Raw genomic sequence first — 24,872 nt, 5'->3', positions numbered from 1 at the left:
TTGATAAGGGATTTTAGAATCAAAATACAGGTTGGGTAAAATGCACAGTCATTGTGCAATAGAATAAGAAATAAGAATTCACACATAAAAGTGACAGGTTGGGTAAAATGCATAGCTAGTCATTGCACTGCAATAAGCTTTGACAGGGAAACTAAATAATTATTACTAACACTTTCTATACACTATTTGTGTTCCTTCTGACAGTACACAGTATACTCATTGTTGTAGAAGAAGTAGATCTAGATCTTGGGTTATATATAACACCATGTAGTAGTCTTAGGCTACTTCCATTAATATCCATAGGCTACAGATCTACTGGATATCGCAATGGAACACATGCATGTGGGGAAGGTCCCTATGAGAAACTCTGTGTGTGCATGGTGTAGATCTATAATTTTTTGTCAATCCTGCAGAATTTAATGCACATGCGCGCAGGTGAGACACACTGTACAATTGTATATAGATCTAGAGCTAATGCGTAAAGTTGTGATTTGTGACCTTCATACTGAATTCCAAGAAGCATTACCCATACCAATGATGAATTACTCACTGTGGATCTCAGTTATTGTCATGAGCCTGGTTTGGGCTGTTGGAGGTGAGCTTATGCTAAATAAATAATAATTATGATTAATTAAATAGATATTTCTGCATGGTATTTACTTAAACGTGTCTAATAGCAATCTCTGTCTTAAACAAGCCATAATTATTATAAGCTTATAGCTCCAAATGGGCACTGTAAAGGTGCATAATTGTATGAATTCATAAGACCAAGTATGTATGCATGTTCAAGTGATGATATATTTAAAAAAGCTGCTTAATTGGTACCATCTTGTGTGGTACTCTCTTCTACTCTGTATATATAATTGATTGTGTGCATGATTGTTTTTGTTGTGAAGTACGGCATTATAAGGTTATAATGATAGTATAACTAGTGTTCAAGCTGGCGCTGTGCTAATGCCTCTCGCCATGTTTTTGCTTTCGCTGAAAAGTATTAGAGTGTTATATTAGTTTCTATAATGAATATTAAAGTTAGCTTATCTATATAAAGTCACTGAGAAGAAAAGACTTATTTACATGCATCTATTGCTGTATTATGTGGCTTACCAGGACCTCAAGAAAGAAGAAAATTGATTCTTCCAGGATCTGTGTAGTTCAGTGTATATAATATCTAAGAAGAAAAGACCTGTGTACATGCATATTGTTATCTATATTGTTATATGGTGGCTTACCAGGCCTTCAAGACAAAGATGATTCTGCCAGGAGGATCTGGATCTGGATCTTGGATATTATTTCTCACACATGGGGAATGAGCGCGCATGCGCATTACATCCACAGGAATAATTAAAGGGTGTGTCCAAAGAGATCAATTTTCACAAATGGCTACTGCTAGCTAGCTGTTTTAACAGATATTTTCTGAGTATTGTAGCTAACAAAAAGCTAGCGCTTTAGTGCAAGGCCAACTCATATGTTGAATAGAAAGTTTGTGCGGACAGATGATGCTATGAAAGATTCTGAAGAGACTGCAACAGCCTTCAATGTGAGTCAAACTAGCCATAACTCGAGAAAGAAACTTTAGTTTGCTAATCCACGAATCAAAATCCAAGAGAACGTGGCTAGAAGCCTATAGAAGCTGTTAGCTTTCGTCGCATTGCAACCGTTGAGCAGTTACAGCTGGAACAGACACACACACAGACACACACACACACACACAGTCAGCTTTACCGTATCCCTCGTGCGGCTACGCCTCGAGGCATAATAATTATAAGAGCGAGATCTCTATTGTTGGATTCTTCTTGCAACCAAATAATTGTGACAGGGCCTAGGAAAACAACCCTTATGGAGCAAACTAATAATGTTCAGTACACTACAAAGTAAAATATTAGAGCTATTTTAGGATTTTGGTTTTCTTTCATAAGAAGTAACTTCAATATCTCCTCTAACTAAAAAAAAATTTTTTTATCCGAACATTTTTTTGTATAGCCGTTACAAGGCAGCCATTGAATTTTTTCATGCTGTTCTTGTATGCGGATAGAACTTCGAACATTAGTTTCTCAAAACGGTAGGTCAATACTGTCCCCCTTTCACCCGAAAATATTTTGGGGTAGGAAGGTGCAAAGTGAGTGATATTGTAATCAATTTGAAGCTTAAGCTTTATTTAATTAAGCAATAAAATACAATTAATTAGTTTGCTCCATAAGGGTTGTTTTCCTAGGCCTTGTCACCCATACAGACTAGACTATTACTATTGTTGAGATTGACTGCCAATAAACATTTTTCTTTCATATAGTAAATTTACAATAAGGGAATAGTATCAGCAAACTATACAAAGACAGCAACTCAAAAACCAACAACAAAAAAGGTAATAGATGGACAACTATTTATAAGAGTCAGGTCCCAGGGGGGTGTGATCGAGAATAATTCTAGAATGATCCAGAAACAAGGATGCATGATCAATGTGAGAATAAACAACCACAAAGAAAAACTGTGAATTACACAATAGCGTAAATGTATGGTATGACACATGATAAATAGTACATCAGGATAAAACAGGATAGAACAGGATAAATCATGAACAATCACGCCAGTACACATGCCAACATCTATTGATAATGCATGCTGTATTGTTACCATCCCGACATGTTTGTGTTAATTGCAATTGCGAGAATTAATGAGATATAAGTCAACATTGAAAGTTATGCTTAACAAAACAGGGCTATTACTAGCTGCGATAATCAGTGTATGAGATTATTGGGTCAACACATTAAAAGTGAAAGAAGCCAAGAAGCCTTTTAAATTTTAATTATGTGATTGATGTGGCCTACCGATAATTGTGAACTTAGATAATATTATCAGTGTTGTATATTGTTCATGCATACAGGACAATTGAGTGGAGATGTGAGGCTGATAGATACGTCCGGTTTAACAGGAGGCAGAGGAGTTGGTAGACTGGAGGTCTACTATAGTGGACAATGGGGGACAGTGTGTCAGGATGGATTTGGTCCAGCTGGTGCACTTGTTGCTTGTCGTCAGCTTGGTTTCCTAGGTTATGTAGTATATGGAATCATACGGAAGTAAGTATATCAATACTTATGCTTGCATTAAAATAAAATGGATTACTATTATCACTCTTACGATTACAATTCCTTTACTAATATAATAGTTCTGGTGACCTAGCAGCGTCAGAATCCACTCCAACATGGTTGGACAACCTTCGCTGCAATGGTTCTGAAAGCAGACTGGATGAATGCCCACAAAATCCTACCGGAGTTCATAATTGTGACCGTTCTGATGATGTGGCATTAGTGTGTGCAATAAGTGAGTGATGTTATACACTTTCAATAGTTACATACTTCATGCATCTTACAAATTTAGATGGAGTTTTGAGACTAGTGAATCCTGCTACCACTTGGGTAGCCTCCTCTGGTAGACTGGAGTTCTTTAATATTGATCAGTGGGAGACAGTGTGTGATGACAGCTTTGGTCCAAATGATGCAAGAGTGGCTTGTCGTCAGCTAGGGTACACAGACTATACCAAGTATGGAAGAGTAGAAACATTAGGGTGAGTGCATGTACATTTATGACTAATTTTAGTGGATCCAGTTCCTCTTACTGTTCTTCCAATCTTCACCAACCATAATTATATTTATAGTACAATTAAGATAATCCTTTTCTACACTATATACAGTTTCTCCCAGCCTTCAAATTCCACCCGGACATGGCTGAATGAGCTTCATTGCTTAGGAACTGAGAGAATACTTATGGATTGTCCCGCTAACACTATCGGAGTTGAAGATTGTACCCACACCCAAGATGTGGTCTTGGTCTGTACTGCAAGTAAGGATGATTATATGAATATAGTGAGGTGCATGCAGTATAGTAATATATGTACAGTTCCAATGCATGTGTATATGCATAGGGGCGGTGTATGTGGGGTGATGGTGTGTGTGTGTGTGTGTTATGTTATGTACACGAATGTAATAGTTGTACCATGCATATACTATACTATAATAGGGTGCATTGGATTTGTACCCAAGGGCATAAGCCCCGTTTACATCAGACCTTTAATTTGGGTTGGAATCCGGATTAAACCTAACCGCGTTCGTGTAAACGGCCCTTATCCTTAATTTAGATGTGAGTAAGCGCAGAGGGCTTATTAACCCGAGGCGCGCCGCGGCGCCACGGGTTATATTAGTCAGTCTGTCTGTCTGTCTGTCTGTCTGTCTGTGTATTCTGAGTCTACTCACCTGGATGCGATAGCACTGTGTTTATGCCATGGACAAGGTAGTAGTTTTAAATTTGGCAGATTTGATGTTAAAGCTTCGTTGTCGAATAAAAGCGAGCAAAAGCTAAAAATCTTGAATTTACACGTTGGCAACTAGCTAACTACACACGGCCTTTATTAGAGGCACCCTACATATTTACAGCTGAAGTGATCCCGTACCAGAAACAATGGAAAGGGGTCGCTAAAATAGAAAGCTAGAATTGTGTTGCTGTCTCTGTAGCAGACTGCTAGGTCCTAGCTACTACAGGAGCCATACTTCTCTGAGACTCTAAGCTTCTTTGCTGTGATCCACAGTGCATATGTACCACTAAAACTCAGCATCTGTTTTTATATATGGTTTCTTAATCATGTCACCAGCCGGCCGAGGGTTTGCACTTTAGTGCTCTAGTTCTGAGGTAGTAAAATGACCACTAATTTCATTAGAAGCTGTGGGCTTACTCTAGAAACACCCACGAATATGTACATATGCTCACTACTCAGAAAAATCTGACCCGATTAAATCCGGATTCGACCCAGATTAGATGTGGTGTAAACAGGGCTATAGTTCAAACCAATATCTGCATGAGATATCCATGCACGCACATTAAAAAGACAATTTAGAAACTCACTATTTTTTACTGATATCATTTCTGTAGGGACTATAATTATATTCTCATATATATTTTTATTTTAAAGGATTCATAGTTTTCCTGCTGATATTCAGTATCATAACAAGTCGAGCTTCATCAAACACATATAAAACTACTTTGAATGATAATTATAGCCAGCCTGAGGTATTAACGTCTCTGTATACCCTTCAGATGGAGACCTGAGGCTGGTAGGCAACTCAGGCCAAACAGGAGGCTCTTCTGGCAGACTGGAGGTCTATAATAATGAACAATGGGGGGCAGTGTGTGACGATCGCTTCAGTCCAAATGATGCAAGAGTGGCTTGTCGTCAACTAGGGTTCTTAACCTACACTCGATATGGAACAGTTGGAACGCTAGGGTGAGATAATTTATAAGATGATCATTGAGTGCATGATCAACAATGTTAACCATGCATATTTCACAACTTGCATCAAATTATAAATCTTGAAGATTTACTTTATTGTACAGTTTCAATGAAATTTCATCAGACTCTCCAACATGGCTGGACGAGCTTCTTTGTTTAGGAACTAAGAGCAGACTCGTTAATTGTCCAGCTAACACTATTGGAGTTGAAGATTGCACCCACACACAAGACGTGGCCTTGATCTGTACTGCAAGTAATTATATACACGAATATAGTGTGACATTACTACAGTCCTTTTACGCATCTGAATGCTTGACGTTACAAAACCATGCAGTCCTTAATTTGTATTCTTCGCTGTTTTTTTTCCCCTCAGATGGAGACCTGAGGCTGGTAGGCAGCTCAGGCCAAACAGGAGGCTCCTCTGGCAGACTGGAGGTATATTACAATGGACAATGGGGGGCAGTGTGTGATGACAGATTCGGTATAAATGATGCAAGGGTGGCTTGTCGTCAACTATAGGGTTCTCAACCTATACTCGATACGGAACAGTTGGAACACTAGGGTGAGTGTGTAAGCTCATCACTGAGTAGTCTCATTAACTTATAATAGCCATTCATGACTCGCCATCGAATCATCCATCTTGAAAAGTTACTTTGTTGCATGCATGCATGCATGCACATGTATATATAGTTTCAATGAAATCTTATCGGACTCTCCAACATGGTTGGACGAGCTTCGTTGCTCAGGAACTGAGAGCAGACTCATTAATTGTCCTGCTAACACTATCGGAGTTGAAGATTGCACCCACACACAAGATGTGGCCTTAATGTGCAGTTCTACAGGTTAGAGTTGCCAATCTATGCTATATATAGTATCAAGTATTAATGTTGGCCAAGACATATTACATAGCTCGGCGATTGGCATATTACTGCAATGACATATATAGCTATGTATTTACCTGAAATACAAATGATACATGCATGTTAGTGACACCTAATTACCTGACATTTACAATTGTATTACAGTACCTACTCTCTCGTCATCCAACATCATACCAATCATCAGCATTGGTGTAACTGTTCCTATCGTCGTCATTATCATCATAATTGTGATTATCATCTTGTTCTGTATTTGCATAAGAAGAAGACATCGCCTGGCTCACCTTCCACCCAGGACTCCTGTAGTCAATAATGCTACGCCGAAAGCTGCAAATATACAAAATACAGCCTATCCCATGCAATCCATGGACCAAAATCTCCAATTAATACATGAATCAGGCCCCCCCCTCAAGATATGTATGCACCTCAACCAGTTGCCCCCTACCCAACTAGACAATATGCTGATCCCTCGTACCCGTACCCTCACACTGAATCCTACCCCTCTGGACCACAGCCCCCTGCCCTGTACCCTGCTCAGTACTTGGCTGGCGGAGAAGCCCCTCCAGCATATCTGAACTAAGAGTGGGTACCGCGCCCACCAAGTAGTATATTCACTGACAGTATTGAACTTTAGGCTGACATATTAACAACTATAAATGTAGCATAGATTTAATCCTCCTCATTAATTTCAATTGATAGTTATCTTTAGGATAAGCCCTCACGTATACACCCAATGCATGCTACATGCTAATAACACTTGGCTGGCTATATATAGATATACATTGATGTATATAACTTAATGATCTTTACCAAAACCCCTATTATTGTGTGGTCAAATATGTTGACTGAAGGGAGATACAGTACACTTAGTAGTTCCTGAGAATACATATATATATACAGTAGACTCTCGTTAATCGGCCACCCTTGCCGGGGAGTTCAACTTTGTCGGAATAGCAAGGTGGCTATTTTAGAAAATAGCCGCCGAAAATAGCAGCGGTTAAAAAACAACCTTACCTAGAATCTATTAATTTTGTGGTTCTGTCTCGAGGTTAATGAAGGATAACAAACCATTCTGCCCTCTAGTGCAACAACTGAAGAGGGTGGATTTTGTTTGTACATATTATTTAGCAAATGCCAAGTGCCAACACACAACCGGGTGCACGCCTAGACTTTGCAGCCAATGGAGTATGGGAGGCTCCTTTGAAAGAACCTTTTTTGATGTTAGGTATTTAACCCACACGCTGCATCCAACAGACACGCCGACCCACACACAGTCTATCGCAAACATGAATTAATTAAAAAAAAGGCCTACAAACAAAGAATTCTAGACATTGAACAGGCATTCTTCTCCCCTCTAGTACTCTCTGCAACGTGAGGCCTAGCATGTGAAGCAACAACCTTCTACAAGAAACTTGCCTCCATGCTATCATCCAAATGGGACCAATCATACGGCAGCACACTATCCTGGCTCCGTTGCCGACTAACCTTTTCCCTCCTAAGATCATCCATTCAAGCTATTAGAGGGTCCAGATTGTCATGTGGACACCCCTTCAGAGTTGGGGCTATCGACCTGGTGATGTCGGAGGTCCACCTCCACAAATAAACTGAACCTTTGTATGTACCCTTCTATTTTATGTTTGTACCCTTTACCTTTCTTTTTGTTTTGTCCCTTTTGTCAATTTCACATTGTTTATTTTGAAAAAATAATAATAATAATCACGCTATGCATGTAAAAAACGTGCCGCAATAAATGTGGGGGCGTAAAATTGCGCGCGCGGCCTCATTTTTTTCTGTGCTCTTCAGTGGCGGATCTAGAGGGGGTTCTTTGGGTTCAATTGAAAGCTAGTAAGAAAGTTAGCAAATTGTCCTAGCTTTCACATGCACTTCTCACTTACCTTTAGTCCTTGTTAGTCATACGAAACTTTGTCTGTGCAGTTTCAGTGACTATGAAGGCTAAAAACTCTCCAGCGTAGTGCATGCAGACGCTTATGAAAAGTGATGACCTTTTTAAATTCTGTGTGTTAATGCGCATGCTCACCGTTTCGAAGAAGTGACGACCTTTTTTTTTAACAGTCCTTGACCCGCTCAGAGCCCTGGAACCCCTCTTTCAAGAATTCTAGATCCGCCACTGCTCTTGAGCACCCCCTGCCTCAATCTCTAGAAACGCCCATGAGCAAAGGACCCTAGCAGTGAAGGCTGCGATAAAAAGTAGGAATTACCTGTGGGGTGAAAAATATACTTTAGGTATACAAATTATCTGACTAGATGTAGAAATCAGAGATACCAAAATTTCGGTATTACTATGCTGTACAAACGTTTATTTTCCTGATTAGTCTAACGTAACATTATTCCAATGAAGCATAATTATAGCAATCTTATTCGAAAGTACTTTTTGTTAGTGCATATTCATTAAATATTCACACAGCTCAAAATCAATATGAACGTTTTAACTTTCCCGAACCATACGCAAATACATACGTTATATACATATACTATATACGGTAGTGACTTAAGGTATACAAAGAAGGAGCCGCTGCTCCACAGAAAATAAAAGCTACTTTAAGATTCCTATCATAAAACAGAAACCAAAGCTACGATGTCGTACTATATATACTTACAACAAATCATATCAACCACCAACACATGCAATTAAGTATAATTGTGTTGATGTTATTATACTACCAATTCTCAAGTAGGTGCATGGCTGTATAAACACACAAAGTAAACCGTAATGCTATAAACACGAAAGTGTAAGTGGAATAATTATAGTTATATGGAGGTGGCCCAGAACTAACATTCGGGAAAGTATAAAGGCATGCAATCCAATTAAATCCAATACAAGAGTTAATCTACAACTTTACTGGTTTTGAGATCAACGTACAATGCAATTGCTACTATTTGCTGTTGTGCTGGCTGTAACACATCAAGGACACTGCTTTACAGACTTCAGACAAGACTGGGACAATATTTTGTATGTCAGATCAGACAATGGATTGAACACGATATGCCCAAGGCAACCATGTGAGACACTGGACCATTACGCAAACGTAAGTCATTTGAACAACACAAAGTTCATGTTCATGCCAGGATTGCACACTCTCAGTAAAAACTTTCGTATTGACTCTCTTATGAATATTGAACTCGATAGTATGAAGGATAGCAGAAATGAGACAGAGATTGTAAAAATTCAGTGTTATAAAGCAGCAGGATTTATGTTTAAAAACGTAAACTTTATCACTATCAAAAATCTGCAAATCTCTGCATGTGGTCAAAATATACCAGTTAGTACTTACAGCGAATTAGGGCACTTTCAAGCGGCAGTTGCTCTTAAGGATGTAACTGCTCTAACAATGCAATCGATAACCATTCGCGACAGTAATGGATACGGGATAGCTGCTGAGGGACTGTATGGATACTCAATAATGGAGGACTGCCTACTGGTGAACAACACTGGTAGCGAAAAATTCTTTGGGGGTAATTTTGTACTAAAATACTATGAAGATTGTCCAAACGAGCGGATTTATGTGAGAATTATGAGATGTAAATTTTTGAATGGAAGTGCACAACATATCAAACATGACTCATATACCAAACGTCAAACCAAAGCAACTGGCATATCTTTGTTTCTTTCGTGCACAAATGTTACTATTCACATGTCAGAGGTGCAACTAAAATACAATAAAGCATACAGCTTTTCCAGTAAAGGAGGAAACCTTTTCATTCTGCTCGGAAACGCCAAACAATATACGAGCAATACGGTCATTGTGGAGAATAGTAACGTTGTCAAGGGAACAGCAGTTATGGGTGGAGGAGCATACGTTAGATTCAAGCAGCCTCCCCAAGAACCTGACAACATAACAGTTGCATGCGAAAACTATGTTAGTTTTAGAAATGTAAACTTTACTAGTAACAGTGGTAAAGTTAGAGGAGGTGCTCTGTACATATTGTTCGAAACAGCGAGCATGTACAAGTCTTGTCCTAAAGGAACTGTTGAAATAGACGGCTGTTACTTTGTAGACAATATTTTAAATGCTTCCGAAGCAGACAGTGGTCTAGCTATCAACATATATTGCTATCTGATTAACGGAGTGGAAGCAACATCTCTTCCTTTCAATACAGTTATCATTGCTCGAAGTCACTTTCTGAGAAACAAACTTTTAACGCAGACAGAAAATAGTCAAGATCTAATTTCCGGAGGAGCTACTGTCTTCATTAGTAAACAGAGAAGACAAACATTTATCAATGACTCTAGCTTTGTAAATAACAGCATAACGGCCATTTCTGCTTTCAGATCAAATATTGTGTTCAGTGGCATTGTGACCATAACAAATAATACAGGCCTTGATGGTGGGGGCCTAGTTCTCTGTCAAAGTTCGTACATTTTGTTCAGCCCAAATACCACTGTGACATTTGAAAATAACAAAGCTATTTTATCTGGAGGAGGCATATACGCAGAAGATCAGTGCTTACAATCTAAGCCACTGTGTTTTTATCAAGTGCACATTGCTAGCAATTCGTTACCTAACCATCAAAAGAAGCAAATATTGGACACCATTCATGTGGTAATGATCAACAACACTGCTGGATACGCTGGAAGTCAGATATTTGGAGGGTTTATGGATAAATGCCATACAACATTTGGCATCAATAGTACGCTAGTTTACAAAAAAATTTTTAATGAAGTTTCATGGCAATGGAACAAATCTAATCTCTCCTATGTGACCTCATTTCCAAAACATATTTGCTTTTGTGCAGGAAAAAAAATTAATTGTGAAAAAAACAACAGAAGTATCCATCAAACCATATATCCAGGTCAATTGTTCGATGTGTCTCTTGTTGCTGTGGGACAATTTAACAATCCTGTTCCAGCTACTATCTTGATCTTGGCCAACATCTCAAGAGGGAAACCTTACCATCATACTATCAAAGCTGAATGCAGTACCATAACACTGACATCAGGACAAAATACTACTACAAGAGAGGGAAAAGTAGTAATTCTCATACAATCAGACTCTGGTGCCCTAGGAGGAACTTACTCACGATCGATAAACATAACATATCGAAACTGTCCATTGGGAACTGTAATAAATAAAACAACTGGCTTTTGTTATTGGTCTTCCGAAGACAGTACTTATAACGCTAGTGACCAAACTATTCAAAAACCAGGCTTAACATGGATAGGTTACCATAACGATACTGATACTGACTCCAAAATTGGAAATGGTTTCATAAAGTTTTCATACTGTCCACAGCTGTATTGTGACTATAATGTAATATCTATAAACATCAGTGAAACATTCGATCCAGATCAGCAATGTCGAAGAGACAGAACCGGAATTTTATGTGGAGCATGTAGGACGCCATACAGCTCAGCCATAAGTTCAACCAAGTGTGTCCAGTGTTCAGACCATAGTATTACATACCGGCTTCTCCTTCTGCTAGGCCCTCTAGTGGTTGCAGTTCTAGCTCTGCTCTTCATGCTTTGGTGTAATGTGACCATCACAGACGGAACAATAAATGGATTCCTATTCTACACTAGTATGTTTCATGTTAGCGAGGAATTATTCTTACATCCTTTGCAATGGTCTTCTGCCTTATCCAGCCTGGTGGCTTGGTTCAACTTGTATATAGGCATGAGTGTGTGCTTTTACAATGGTTTCGATGTTTTTGGACAAGTCATCTTGAATTTGTTTGTCCCTCTATTTGTTTGGATAGGATTAGGGCTACTGATTCTTATTAGCTCAAAATCAAGTCGGATTACTCGATTTGTTGGTAAGAATGCTGTGAAAGTGCTGGCTACAATCATACTACTTTCCTACACCACAATTCTTCAAGCTGAAGTGGCTGTGTTTTCCTGCTCAACGATACAATATCCTAACAATACCAGTAAGCAACACTGGTTACCCGACGGTAATGTATTATGTTGGCAAGGGAAGCACCTAGGTATGGTGGTGATTGGTGTTTTGTTTGGAATAGCTACTGTTCTGTATACTATAATGCTCCTCTTTATTCAACCATTGCAAAGGTATTCTCATGTGAGAGGACTGAGATGGGTGGCTAAACTAAAGCCATTTTTTGACGCTTACACTAGCCCTCATGTGATCAAGCATCGCTATCGATTCTGGACTGGGCTGTTACTCTTATTTAGAATGATTAGTAGTATTTGGTTTGCTGTTACCTCAAAGAACAACGAGTACAAGGACTATGGGGTAGCATTGACAGTAATATGCATCCTTATTTTGAGTATTATTGTTTTTCTTGGAGGAATCTACAAACAACAGTCGTTGAATATTCTCAATGCTTCGTTTTATACAAATCTAACCATTTTGTCATTTTTTTCATTTTATTCGGCTACAAGACAACCTGAATTTAGTGGAAGAGGCAACGAAACACAAATCACTGCCACTTACGCTTCACTAGTCATAGCCTTTGTGACGTTTCTGTTCATTCTCGCCTACCATGTGTACAAACGTCTGAAAGAGACCAGTCTGCTCGCTCGCTGTGTGGGAAGTATTCAGGGGACTCGATGTTGGAGAGCAGCTGTCGAACACTGGAACAGAGGCAGGATACAATACGTAAGGCTGCCCCAAGAAGACCCTCAGGTTCAAGAAATGAACAATGATTTCAATGGCGAAAGACAGCTCGACGAGAATTATAACTGGGATAGAGAGCTAGATGTACAAGACAGAGAGCTCAATTCTGAAGATGATCATGTTCCAAAACCTGATTCACAAGAAGAAAGCTGCGAGCCAAGATCAAGTGAAGAAACCAACTAAAGTTTATTTAGATACATTGTAGCTATCCATACACACTTGTGTGAAATACTGCATTAGACATAAAAAACAGAAAGTACTTACTAGTATAAACATTTCATAATGTAAATGCAACAACATTGCAAAGTGCATATACTTGACAATGACTAATAATTATATTGAAAGATATGCCAAACTATAATATTATTGTGCCTAAAAGGCCACAAACAAAGACGCTGTACAAACATGACTTCACTAGTGGTCATGGTTGATTGCACTTCAAGTTTTAACTTCTGCCAACCAACTTGAAATCCTCTGTATTGCAGGTACCATTATTAGATCAAACATGTTATCAGTCACACATGTACAGAGCACTTAGCACATTACAAACAAGGAGTGTGGTTAAGATGTTAGTGAATCCGCAAAAAAGGACCGCAATACTATTCAGATTAAGACCAGGAAGACGCTCCATCCCCTCATCTGCTCTTGACCGTATACATGTATATAGGGTGTAAATTTGGCGAGGAAATGAAGGTAGAGATCACACACAAAAATAACTTTACCAACGTGTTAGGAATGCGCATAATAATATACATGTACTTCAATACTCTGTACACTTTAATGCTCCCTTTTATTCAACCGCGCGCTACAAATATTTTCATGTGAGAGGACGAAGATGAGTGGCAAACTAAAGCCATTTTTTACGCTTACACTAGCCCACATTTGATTAAACATCACTATCGATTCTGGACTGGACTGTATACTCTTATTTAGAATGATTTGGTTTGCTATGACCTCCAAGAATAATGAGTACAAACACTATGGGGTAGCATTGACAGTAATGCATCCTAATTTTTACTTTCTTGTGGGAATCTATACCAAAACTGTGGTTGAATATTCTTAATGCTTTGTTTTACACAAATCTATATAATTATAGTTAACCATTTTGTCATTTTTCTCTTTCCGTTCAACTACAAAACAACCTGAATTTAGTGGACAAGGCAATAATACACAATTCACTGCCACCTACACTTCACTATAGTCACAGCCTTTGACATTTCTTTTCATTATCTCCTATCACGTGTATAGATGTACAAGAGAGAGAGCATTCTGAAGATAATCATGTCCACAACATCTGATTCACGAGGAGAAAACAGTGAGCCAAGATCAAGTGAAGATACCAACTGAGAAACTAAAGATACATTGTAGCTATATCTAGAGAGTGTAGACACATTTGTGTCAAGTACTGCATTATAGAAATAGAAATAGAAAACAAAATGTACTTACAAGTATATACATAATGTAAATTGCAACAACATTGCAAAGTGCATACTTGTTATTCCTCAAAGAATACGATTAAGCTGACTGCGTGCGTATGTGGGTGTGGGTGTGTCTATTCCAGCCGTAACTATACTCCGCAGTTGCAATGCGACGAAAACTAACAGTTTCTATATATAGGCTTCTAGCCACTCTTGGATTTTGACTTACCGCTGAGGAGGCGTTGCTCCATAGAAAGTATAAGCTACATACCATGCAACACAAACCATGCATATAACGTACTACAGTGTTATACTAAATTTACTATACTAAACAGAAGACTGATAATACTGTACATCCTGCATGGTAATACCAACTACCAACACATGAAATTAAATAATGTGCATGTGTTTATGCATGTTATTACTGCCAGTTCTCCAGTACATGCTGGTTGTACAAACACGCACTGACGAAAGTAAGCCGTAATAATAATCATATAATATTATTTGCAAATTATAATAAACAAGAAAATAACAGCAAGCGAAGAACAATTATATGGGGGCTCAGAACTAACATTTAGGAAACAAAAATATAAAGGCAGTGAAAGTGTGTAGATCTACCATAAACTTAGTTGATAACTTCACTGGTTATGTAAAATGCAATTGCTACTATTTGCTGTTGTGTTGGCTATAACACACCAAGGAGACTGTTTCACAGACTTCAGACAAGACTGGGACAGTATTTTGTACGTCAGACCAGACAATGGATCGAACATGACATGCCCAAGGCAACCATGCAAGACATTGAACCAATATGCAAATGTAAGTCATTTGAACAACACACAGTTCATTTTCATGCCAGGATTGCACACTCTGAGTTTAAGCTTTCAAATAGCCAATCTTGTGAGCATCACATTATTCAGTGCAGCAGAAAAAACAGCTAACATTCGTTGTACTGTAGCAGCGGGATTTATTTTTCAGAACATAGATACTCTCATTATTGGAAACCTTACCATCTCATCATGTGGACAAAAAATATCAGACAAAAGTTTTTTTAGCCATTTTAGTTTAATCTCCATTCAAGCGGCAGTTGCTCTTAAAGATGTGACTGCTCTAACAATGCAATCGATAACCATTCGAGACAGTAATGGAGACGGGATAGCTGCTGAGGGACTGTATAGATACTCGACAATGAAAGACTGCCTACTGGTGAACAACACTGGTAGGGATGATCACAACGACAGGTATGTCGGAGGTAATTTTGTGTTAAAGTACGAAGACTGTCCACTGGAACACACCCGAGAAAACATACAAGTTCTAAACATTAGTAGTTCAAGCTTTTTGAATGGAAATGCAAGTTTATTTCCTCGAAAAGAAAGTTTTAATATTCTATCACAAATCAGAGCTACCGGAATTTCGGTGTTACTATCCTGTACAAACATTAGCATTGTCCTGACTAACGTAACATTATGTTCTAATGAAGCATATAGCTACTCAAGTAAAGGAGGCAACCTTTATATCCTATTCAAAAGTGACATAGACTACATTAGCAATAGCATACTGGTGGAAAATAGCAGAATTGAAAACGGGAATGCTCTTTTGGGAGGGGGTGCTTACATTGTTGCTAAAACACCAACAACAAATAAGGGGAAGTACAGACACGAGCGGTGTGAAAACACAAATGCTATTATGTTCAGAAAAACCATTTTCAATAGCAACATAGGTCAACTAAGAGGAGGTGCAATGTATTTACTGTTTCATGAAACTAAATCGGAGGAGTCTTGTCCCAATTTATCCATTGAAATTGAAAATTGTAACTTCACAAACAACATACTAAATGCTTCTAATGCTGATAGTGGAGTGGCAATCAACATATACAACTATCAAATTAATGGGGTACAAGTATCTTCTTTTCCACACTATAAAGTGAATATCACAAGGTGTAGCTTCAGTAATAACAAGCTAGTGATGACTCACAGAGCTAATACTCAAGATTTAATTGCAGGAGGAGCAACTGTTTACATTAGTAAACAGAAAAAAGAAACATTTATCAGTGACTCTAGCTTTGTAAACAACAGCATAACGGCCATTTCTGCTTTCAATTCTATTATAGTGTTTAGTGGCAATGTGACCATAACAAATAATACAGGCCTTGACGGTGGGGGCCTAGTTCTCTGCCAGAGTTCGTACATTTTGTTCACCTCAAATACCACATTGACATTTGAAAATAACAATGCTACTTTATCTGGAGGAGGCATATACGCAGAAGATCAGTGTTTACAATCTAAGCCACTGTGTTTTTACCAAGTGTACAATGACAATAATTTGTTAACTACAGCTCAAAAGATCTCAATATTGGACACTATTCACGTGGTAATGGTTAACAACACAGCTGGGTACGCTGGAAGTCAGATATTCGGAGGGTTTATGGATCAATGCTATACAACATTTATCAAGAACAGTACAAATGACTACATGTACAACAAGATTTTCGATGAATCGTTGTGGCATTGGAACAATACATTCGATCAATCCTATGTGACTTCTTTTCCAAAACATATTTGCTTTTGTGAGAACAATTCGAAGATTTGTGGAACTCAATTTGTTGATAAAACCATGTATCCCGGTCAAACATTTACAGTGTCTCTAGTTGCTGTGGGACAATTTAACCATCCAGTTCCAGCTACTATTATCATGACCAGCATCTCAAGAGGGAAACCTTACCACCGTACTATCAAAGCTAAATGCACCACATTAACACTGAAAGTGCTATCAGGACAAAATATTACAGGAGAAGATAAAGTGGTTATTCTCATAGAATCTGATACTGGGACTCTAGGAGGAAAATATTTACGATGGATAAACATAAAATACCGAAACTGTCCATTGGGAACTATATTAAACAAAACAACTGGCTTTTGTTATTGGTCTGCTGGAGACAGTACTTATAATGCTAGTGATCAAACTATTCGAAAACCAGGCTTAACATGGATAGGTTACCATAATGACACTGATACTGACTCCAAAATTGGAAATGGTTTCATAAAGTTTTTATACTGTCCCCAGCTCTATTGTGACTATAATGTAACATCCATAAACATCAGTCATTCAGAAACATTCAATCAGGATCGACTTTTTGATCAGCAATGTCGCGAACACAGACACGGCATTTTGTGTGGAGCATGTAAGAAGCCATACAGCTCGGCCATAAGTTCAACCAAGTGTGTCCGGTGTTCAGACAATAGCATTATATACCGGCTTCTCCTTCTGCTAGGCTCTCTAGTGATTGCTGTTCTAGCTCTGCTGTTCGTGCTTTGGTGTAACGTGACCATCACAGACGGAACAATAAATGGATTCCTATTCTACACTAGTATGTTTCATGTTAGCGAGGAATTGTTTTTGCATCCTTTGCATTGGTCTTCCTACCTATCCAGCCTGGTGGCTTGGTTCAACTTGTATATAGGCATGAGTGTGTGCTTTTATAATGGTTTTGATGTTTTTGGACAAGTCATCTTAAACTTGTTTGTTCCTCTATTTGTTTGGACAGGATTGGGACTATTGATTCTTATTAGCTCAAAATCCAGTTGGATTACTCAATTTGTTGGTAAGAATGCTGTGAAAGTGCTGGCTACAATTATACTACTTTCCTACACCACAATTCTTCAAGCTGAAGTAGCCGTGTTTTCCTGCTCAACGATATATTATCCTAACAAAACCAGTAAGCAACACTGGCTCCCTGATGGCAATGTATTGTGTTGGCAAGGGAAGCACCTAGCTCTGGTGGTGATTGGTGCTTTGTTTGGAATAGCTACTGTTCTGTATACTTTAATGCTCCTCTTTATTCAACCATTGCAAAGATATTCTCATGTGAGAGGACTGAGATGGGTGGCTAAACTAAAGCCATTTTTTGACGCTTACACTAGCCCACATGTGATTAAACATCGCTATCGATTCTGGACTGGGCTATTACTCTTCATTAAAATGATTAGTACTATTTGGTTTGCTATAACCTCCAAGAACAACGAGTACAAACACTATGGGGTAGCATTGACAGTAATATGCATCCTAATTTTGAGTATAATTATTTTTCTTGGTGGAATCTACAATCAATTGTGGTTGAATATTCTCAATGCTTCGTTTTACACAAATCTAACTATTTTGTCATTTTTCTCCTTCTATTCGGCTACAAAACAACCTGAATTTAGTGGACAAGGCAATAATACACAAATTACTGCCACCTACACTTCACTAGTCATAGCCTTTGTGACGTTCCTGTTCATTCTCTCCTACCATGTGTACAAGCATCTGAAAGAGACCGGTCTGCTCGCTCGCTGTGTGGGAAGAATCCAGGGGACTCGGTGTTGGAGAGCTGTCGACAAAGGCAGGATACAATACGTAAGGCTGCCCCAAGAAGACCCTCAGGATCGAGAAATGAACAATGATTTCAATGGAGAGAGACAACTTGACGAGGAGTATAACTGGGAGAGAGAGCTAGATGTACAAGACAGAGAGCTCAATTCTGAAGATGATCATGTTCCAAGACCTGATTCACGTGAAGAAAGCAGCGATCCAAGATCAAGTGGAGATACCAACTAAAGTTACATATCGTGCACACACACTTGTATCAAGTACGTACTGCATTAGACATAAGAAATAGAAAGTACTGAAGTTTTACTAGTATATATACATTGCATGCATCATTGTAATGTGCATACTGCATACTTAAGCCTAGAATATAGAAAAGCTGATGGTGTGTGTGTGCGTGTATTCCAGCTGTAACTGCTTAACTCTTGCAATGCGACAAAGACTAACAGTACTATTCATGCATGTATAGGCTTCTAGCCACAATATCTTGGATTTTGCTTCGTTGCGGAGGAGGCCCTGATCCACAGAAAGAAAAAGCTATTTTATAACACACCATGCAAAGCTATACAATGTTATTGATACTACTATAGCATCTACCGTACATGCAGTATAATTATGTCTCAACCACCAACAACATGCAATTAAACATGAACAAGACTTGATAGCATAGGGCACACAAAAATATCTGACCTTAATAAGCTTGACAAAGCTTTATACCTCTTCCCTTGTTGTTCAGTCTTCAGAATAATGTTTTCTAAGCTTCAGAGAAGACAGAAGCTTCAGCTAAGAGCCATTCCAAATAATGATAAAACGGGAACTGACTTTGTACACGATAGTACACGAATATAAATGTCACAAAAGTGAACAAGAATACACTAATAGCCAGAAATGGGCTAATTGGTTGACGCATGCGCAGACAACTAGTACCAGGGGATTGTTCACTCGATGTCAGGAACAGAAGTTAAATTTAACCACAACCACACCCCTAGAATTCTTCAGCAGTTGCACTGGGACTGGGCACAACAATATTATGGAGGAGTAGTGGATGATGTTGAATGCCTCCTAGGGCTGCACAGCTCTACTGCACTATGAGTACCAGGACTTCAGTGAGCAAGGTGCAGGTGCATGGACGATAAACAGACTCACATTGTTACCAAAGTAAGTAATGACAGTAAGTTAAGAACATGTATTGTTACCGTATTCACCCGAATTACCGGGACACAAAAAAATTATTGCGGCTTGCAGTGTCCCTTGGAATAGAGCAAGAAAAATTACGTTAAAGTCGAAGTGTCCCTTGTATTAGGGTGTCCCGTAGTAATTAGAACGAATATTTCCCCATTTTAAGGTACATACACGGCCTCGATTCCAGGCCGAGGCTAGCTCTGCAGCTAAAATGTCTTTCGCAGTTTAGAAGCTGTGTACGCGGGTTCCATGTCTACAAAGTGGTGTCTTCAACCGTCAGTGACATATTACGGTGCCAGAGAGTAGAATCCAGAGAGTTTCTAAGAGTTTTGAGTGTCTATCGAGCTGACGTTAGGGGCATGCTCTTTTTCGTTCTAATTAGATCGGGACATCTAAAAATATTTACATTTCCTGTTGTTCTTTAATATAGAGTGAAAAAAATTACGTAAGTCCGAAGTGTCCCTTAGAATAGAGTGTCCCGGTAATTCAGGTGAATACGGTAACGGTGTTTTGGAATTTTTCATTTGATGGCATCCCACTGATTTATTGTTTTGAGCATTCAAAAGCAGTAGTTATGCCTCGAGGCGTAGCCGCACGAGGGTTACGGTAAAGCTGACTGTGTGTGTCTGTCTGTGTGTCTGTTCCAGCTGTAACTGCTCAGTAGCTATTTTTTTTTTTGAACTTACAGACACACCCCTTATTCCTGGATGTAATGCGCATGCGCGCTCAATATACTACGTGTAAGAGAATCCATTTTGAACCCCAGATCCTGGCAGAAATCAATTTTCTTTGTTGAGGTCCTGGTAAGACAAACCAACCTTTTCGATAACTCTTTTTAGACTGCTTGTTATAGATATACTACTTTCTGTGATTGAATTCTGTCTTCAATACTTATCACTGTCTATGCCTTTGACAAAGGTTTGCTCCCACTGTTTGGCTACAGGCTATTTAAGACGATCAATTAACTGTGGACACCCCTTTCTTGTGAAACAATCAAAGCACATTGCAAAGTATTTACCTCTTCTATAACACTCTAATATACTGTTGAGCGAAAGCAAAAACATGGCGAGAGGCATTAGCAAGCGCACGCTTGCAACACTCGTTTGATCAGCAGTACTTTAAGGGACCAACTTCTATAGTCAAACACGTCTCCAAGGTACACGCGTACGCAAAGTGGGCTGTCCAGCACACATTCATGTACATGTTATTACCTTCCATCAGTTATTAATATAAGTTATTACCTTCCATTATTTGGTGTTTCCATTGAACCCAGCAACCATTCACTCGGATCTAAGAAACAAAGGCAACAAAGTTTGCAGCTCTAAAGCAAGTACTCTTGGGAAAGAAAGTGGAGACAATAAAATGTAGTAACATAATGTTCAAGAGATTATCACGGATAAAGGCACTAAGACAGGTATGTCGTTACTTTTCAAACATAATTATTATAATTAATTTCCTTATACATTTGTAGGCTAAGGAGAAATTACTGGAAGAAAACGCTCCTGCTGAGTCCATCTATAATCTCAGCCACAAAGCAGTAAATTCTTTGTTTCACTACACGCTTTAATGAATGTACCTGCATATAAATGCATGAGATATATAAATGATTGATTATGGCAAACAGGGAGAAAGAGGTACAACGAATACTCTGAGAAGATTGTCTTGGTTACAAGATGCCTGCATTGTGCCGGTGAGTATCAACGATTAAGTTGCGTATTAACTGTTTAAACACAGTTTCTATATAATTATAATTATGTTGACAGCATTGTTTTTTGCGTATACTGCCCCCAACAGCATGACTGTCTTTGCATGTTTGACACAAACCACAATCTTCTTTTACATTCAGAGCATTCGTTGCACCTCTTTTTCTCCTCTTTTCTCCCTGTTTGAATCAGAAATCAGAAAGTACGTATGTACATTCATAACGTGTAGTGAAAGAAATCTGCTTTGTGGATGAGACTAGATGAAGCGTTTTATTCCAGTAATTTTTCCTAGCCTACAAAATGTATCAAAGAATGCATGTATCAAGTATTATGTTTGAAATGTGACAACATAATACCTGCATGTCTTAGTGCCTTATCATGTCTCCGAGAGTATCGTATATGTTACTACATTTTGTTGTCTCCACTTCTCTGTTAAGAATACTTTAGAGCTGCAATTTTTGTTGCCTTTGTTTTCTAGATCCGAGTGAATGGTTGCTGGGTTCAATGAAACAGCAAATGATGGGAAGTATCAACTCATATACATGAATGTGTGCTGGACAGCCCACTTTGTGTGTACGCGTGTATCTTGGAGACGTGTTCGACTAGATGTTGAAGTAAAGTACTGTGCTGACCAAACTATACTGACATGGCACCGCAATGCTGCTTTCGAATGCTCGAAACAATAATGGGATGCTATCGAACATTATTTAATTGCCCTGAATGGTTACCTACAAATTAATATTTGTAATAACAATTTTAATGTTATTTTGGTAACAATCTGTTTTCGTCGTCCACCTTGCACCTGTTTCTATAGCTTGCTCACTGGAGTCCTGGTACCAATGTACTCATAGTAGTCTACTTTGTACCTTAGTAAAGTACAGCTGAAAGCCTCCTAGAGCTGTACAGTACAGCTCTAGGAGGCTTTCAGCATCATCCATTACTCCTTTATGAATGTTGTGCCCCCTGAAGCTATTATGTGAAGAATTCGAGGGGTGTGGTTGTGGTTAAATAACTTCCGTTCCTGACATCGAGTGAACAAAGCCAATCCCCTAGTACCAGGCCCAGTTGTTTGCCTAACCGTTATAAAAGCGAAAACTCGGCCTGGGATCGAGGCTAAATTCGACCTAGCGTTAAATTGGAGACTGATCAGCCTGGGAACGAGGCTAAGTACTAGTCTCGCGAGCAGACTTGTCCTAGAGGGAACGTCTGGTCACTATTGCAGCAATTCCATGGCACTGAGGAATGTAGTCACGTGCAAGATATTTGTTAATTAACCAAATTCACATGTCGAGTTCATTCGCAGCTAGCTAGCTCTTGCTTGGTCTGAGCTCCTTGTAACCGAGTTCATTCGCAGCCGGCCAGGTATGGTTCAACATTAAAATTAGCCTTTGCTAGAGTCAATAATCCTTCTTTTCACGTTCATTTTATGCTATAATAGGAAAATATACGGGGTGTTACCGCCCACTATGACGTGACAAATCTGATTGCACTGCCAACATTCTGGCTGCAATAGTGACGAGACGTTCCCTCCTCCCTCCCACGTCTGCTCGCGAGACTAGCTATAAAGCACTATGAGTACGAGTGCATGGCACTCTCTGTAGATTAGTCTAGGTTGTACATAGGATTGACAGTGCAGTTGTGTGTGTTTTCAACTATTGCACAAATTTTGCCTCATGTTCAGACTGCTCTATTTCTGCAGGGAAAGGCTAAATCAAGAAATTGACTGGACAGATAGCTTATTATATAGCCTTTTATCTGTGTAAATGTATGCTAGCTTCAGGTGTATGCTATTTATGTATGCACATACTGGCCGAGTGTCTGTCTTGTGCATTAGTTGCCATTGCATGGTGGATATGCCATAGCCATAATTATAGGCCTCCATGCTTTTGCACTTGGAAGTACATCTACAGTATAAACATGGCTGCCATTTTATCACATCTATAGATAAATGAATAATGTTTATTCCAGTCCTGTCTTCTCTTCTTGAACTTCTCTTGCTTCTTGGTGTTCCTCTTAGGTATTTCACTTTCATTATAGTGAGGAGTATAATATACTTCTGTCCAACGACCACTTATGTATCTTCAACAAGATTACAGGACGATGACAAATTAATCAACGTCACAATTAATGTACGTACTACTGTAATAAAAAAGAAAGGGAATCAAAACTACAAAACATTTGCAATGTGAATGTTGCTAGGATTGCCAGGAAAAGAAAAGCGCGAAAAAGCGTAGAAACAAGAATTTCGGCGAGTGCATAACTCCAATCCGTTACAACGTCATGAACATGTACAGTCGAGTGGCCTACTGTTGATAAGGAATTTTAGAATCAAAATACAGGTTGGGTAAAATGCACAGTCATTGTGCAATAGAATAAGAAATAAGAATTCACACATAAAAGTGACAGGTTGGGTAAAATGCACAGTCATTGCACTACAATAAGCTTTGACAGGGAAACTAAATAATTATTACTAACACTTTCTATACACTATTTGTGTTCCTTCTGACAGTACACAGTATACTGATTGTTGTAGAAGAAGTAGATCTATAATCTTGGGTTATATATAACACCATGTAGTAGTCTTAGGCTACTTCCATTAATATCCATACGCTACCAGGGCCGTAGAGCCACCAACTTTAGAGTGGTCAGGTTTATGAAATGGGCGTGCATAGCGCGCCGAATTTTTTGAGGCCACGCCCACCTCCGGTATCGTTGGTTACGTCCCTTCTCTATTGGCTTTAATTAATGTACTACTGCTGGAAGCTTAGCCCTAACACAAATGTTACAGAACACAACATCTTGCAGCAAAGTTGTATTTGGCAAGACCCACAGAACTGGTTTGGAGTTTCCATGATCGCTTGGGGAACAACAAATTGTTAGCTGGATGGTGAGCTTGGTCTGGAAGACTTGGAAGGGACTCTCTCTCGCCATAGCAATGATAGCATGTAGACTAATAGTCTTGATCACTTATAGTTCTAGTATGATGCTAGCCTCGAGACCAGGCCGATTAAAATACGGCCTGGTCTCTATTGCATGGGTGATTGCGAAAACTGAGTTCCCCAGAATCTGGGGAATTCGTTCACGTTAGTAAACCTTTGTAAAATTATACCGTAAACTAGTTTGTTTACTAGTTTCTATCCGTATTATTACTTGTCTCCTGTGGCTTTATGCCCTCTATTGTGTTGTCAAGAAGGCTTACACACTTGTCTAAAGCCAAAAGAGGCTCTCTACGATGGTCCTATGGTTGCAGTTGGAAGCACAAAGTCAAAGACTTGCCATAGTCTGTCAGAAACCCTTTTAAGTCTTTAAAGGGAAGGTACCATGAAAAAATAAAGTATTATTTTTTTGCCTTAAAATGTTCTTTGTGAGATATAAAATAACCTTGATGCAAAAAATTTTTTTTTAAAATTAAAGTTTCTGAGGAACAGGATTGTTAAGAAAGGCTTAAAATTTTACTTCCT

At 38.9% G+C, this 24,872-nt stretch overlaps 2 protein-coding genes and 2 long non-coding RNA genes across 6 annotated transcripts; 3 read left to right on the top strand and 1 right to left on the bottom strand.

The window, feature by feature from the left end:
- The first annotated feature begins 460 nt into the window (after nt 1-460).
- LOC135351355 (neurotrypsin-like) lies at nt 461-6,948 on the top strand. Its single transcript, XM_064550346.1, has 10 exons — nt 461-595; nt 2,879-3,071; nt 3,161-3,315; nt 3,373-3,559; nt 3,686-3,834; nt 5,083-5,269; nt 5,380-5,528; nt 5,649-5,837; nt 5,966-6,117; nt 6,301-6,948. Exons 1-8 carry the CDS (start codon nt 475-477, stop codon nt 5,792-5,794), a joined length of 1,287 nt encoding a protein of 428 aa, XP_064406416.1. The 5' UTR covers nt 461-474; the 3' UTR covers nt 5,795-5,837; nt 5,966-6,117; nt 6,301-6,948.
- LOC135351358 (uncharacterized) lies at nt 2,897-19,372 on the bottom strand. Of its 2 annotated transcripts, none has more exons than XR_010399441.1 (3): nt 19,217-19,372; nt 3,133-6,453; nt 2,897-3,039 (listed from the first exon to the last, which is right to left on the bottom strand). It is a non-coding gene; the product is annotated as an uncharacterized LOC135351358 (long non-coding RNA). The 2 variants fall into 2 exon arrangements; XR_010399440.1 differs by having other exon boundaries at nt 3,133-8,372; nt 19,217-19,369.
- On the top strand, nt 8,897-14,213 carry LOC135351353 (uncharacterized). The gene is made up of 2 exons (XM_064550342.1): nt 8,897-13,439; nt 13,995-14,213. The coding sequence occupies exon 1, from the start codon at nt 9,036-9,038 to the stop codon at nt 12,927-12,929; it is 3,894 nt and encodes a 1,297-aa protein (XP_064406412.1). The 5' UTR covers nt 8,897-9,035; the 3' UTR covers nt 12,930-13,439; nt 13,995-14,213.
- A 174-nt stretch (nt 19,373-19,546) lies between the features above and the next one.
- Nucleotides 19,547-22,240, top strand: LOC135351356 (uncharacterized). 2 transcript variants are annotated; one of them, XR_010399438.1, is made up of 5 exons: nt 19,547-19,684; nt 20,982-21,122; nt 21,180-21,245; nt 21,333-21,398; nt 21,890-22,240. It is a non-coding gene; the product is annotated as an uncharacterized LOC135351356 (long non-coding RNA). The 2 variants fall into 2 exon arrangements; XR_010399437.1 differs by lacking the exon at nt 19,547-19,684 and having other exon boundaries at nt 19,705-21,122.
- Nucleotides 22,241-24,872: the final 2,632 nt, after the last annotated feature.

The sequence above is a fragment of the Halichondria panicea genome, chromosome 17, assembly GCF_963675165.1.
Source record: "Halichondria panicea chromosome 17, odHalPani1.1, whole genome shotgun sequence".
NCBI lineage: Eukaryota > Metazoa > Porifera > Demospongiae > Suberitida > Halichondriidae > Halichondria > Halichondria panicea.
This window is presented reverse-complemented; position numbering and strand designations above follow the sequence as displayed.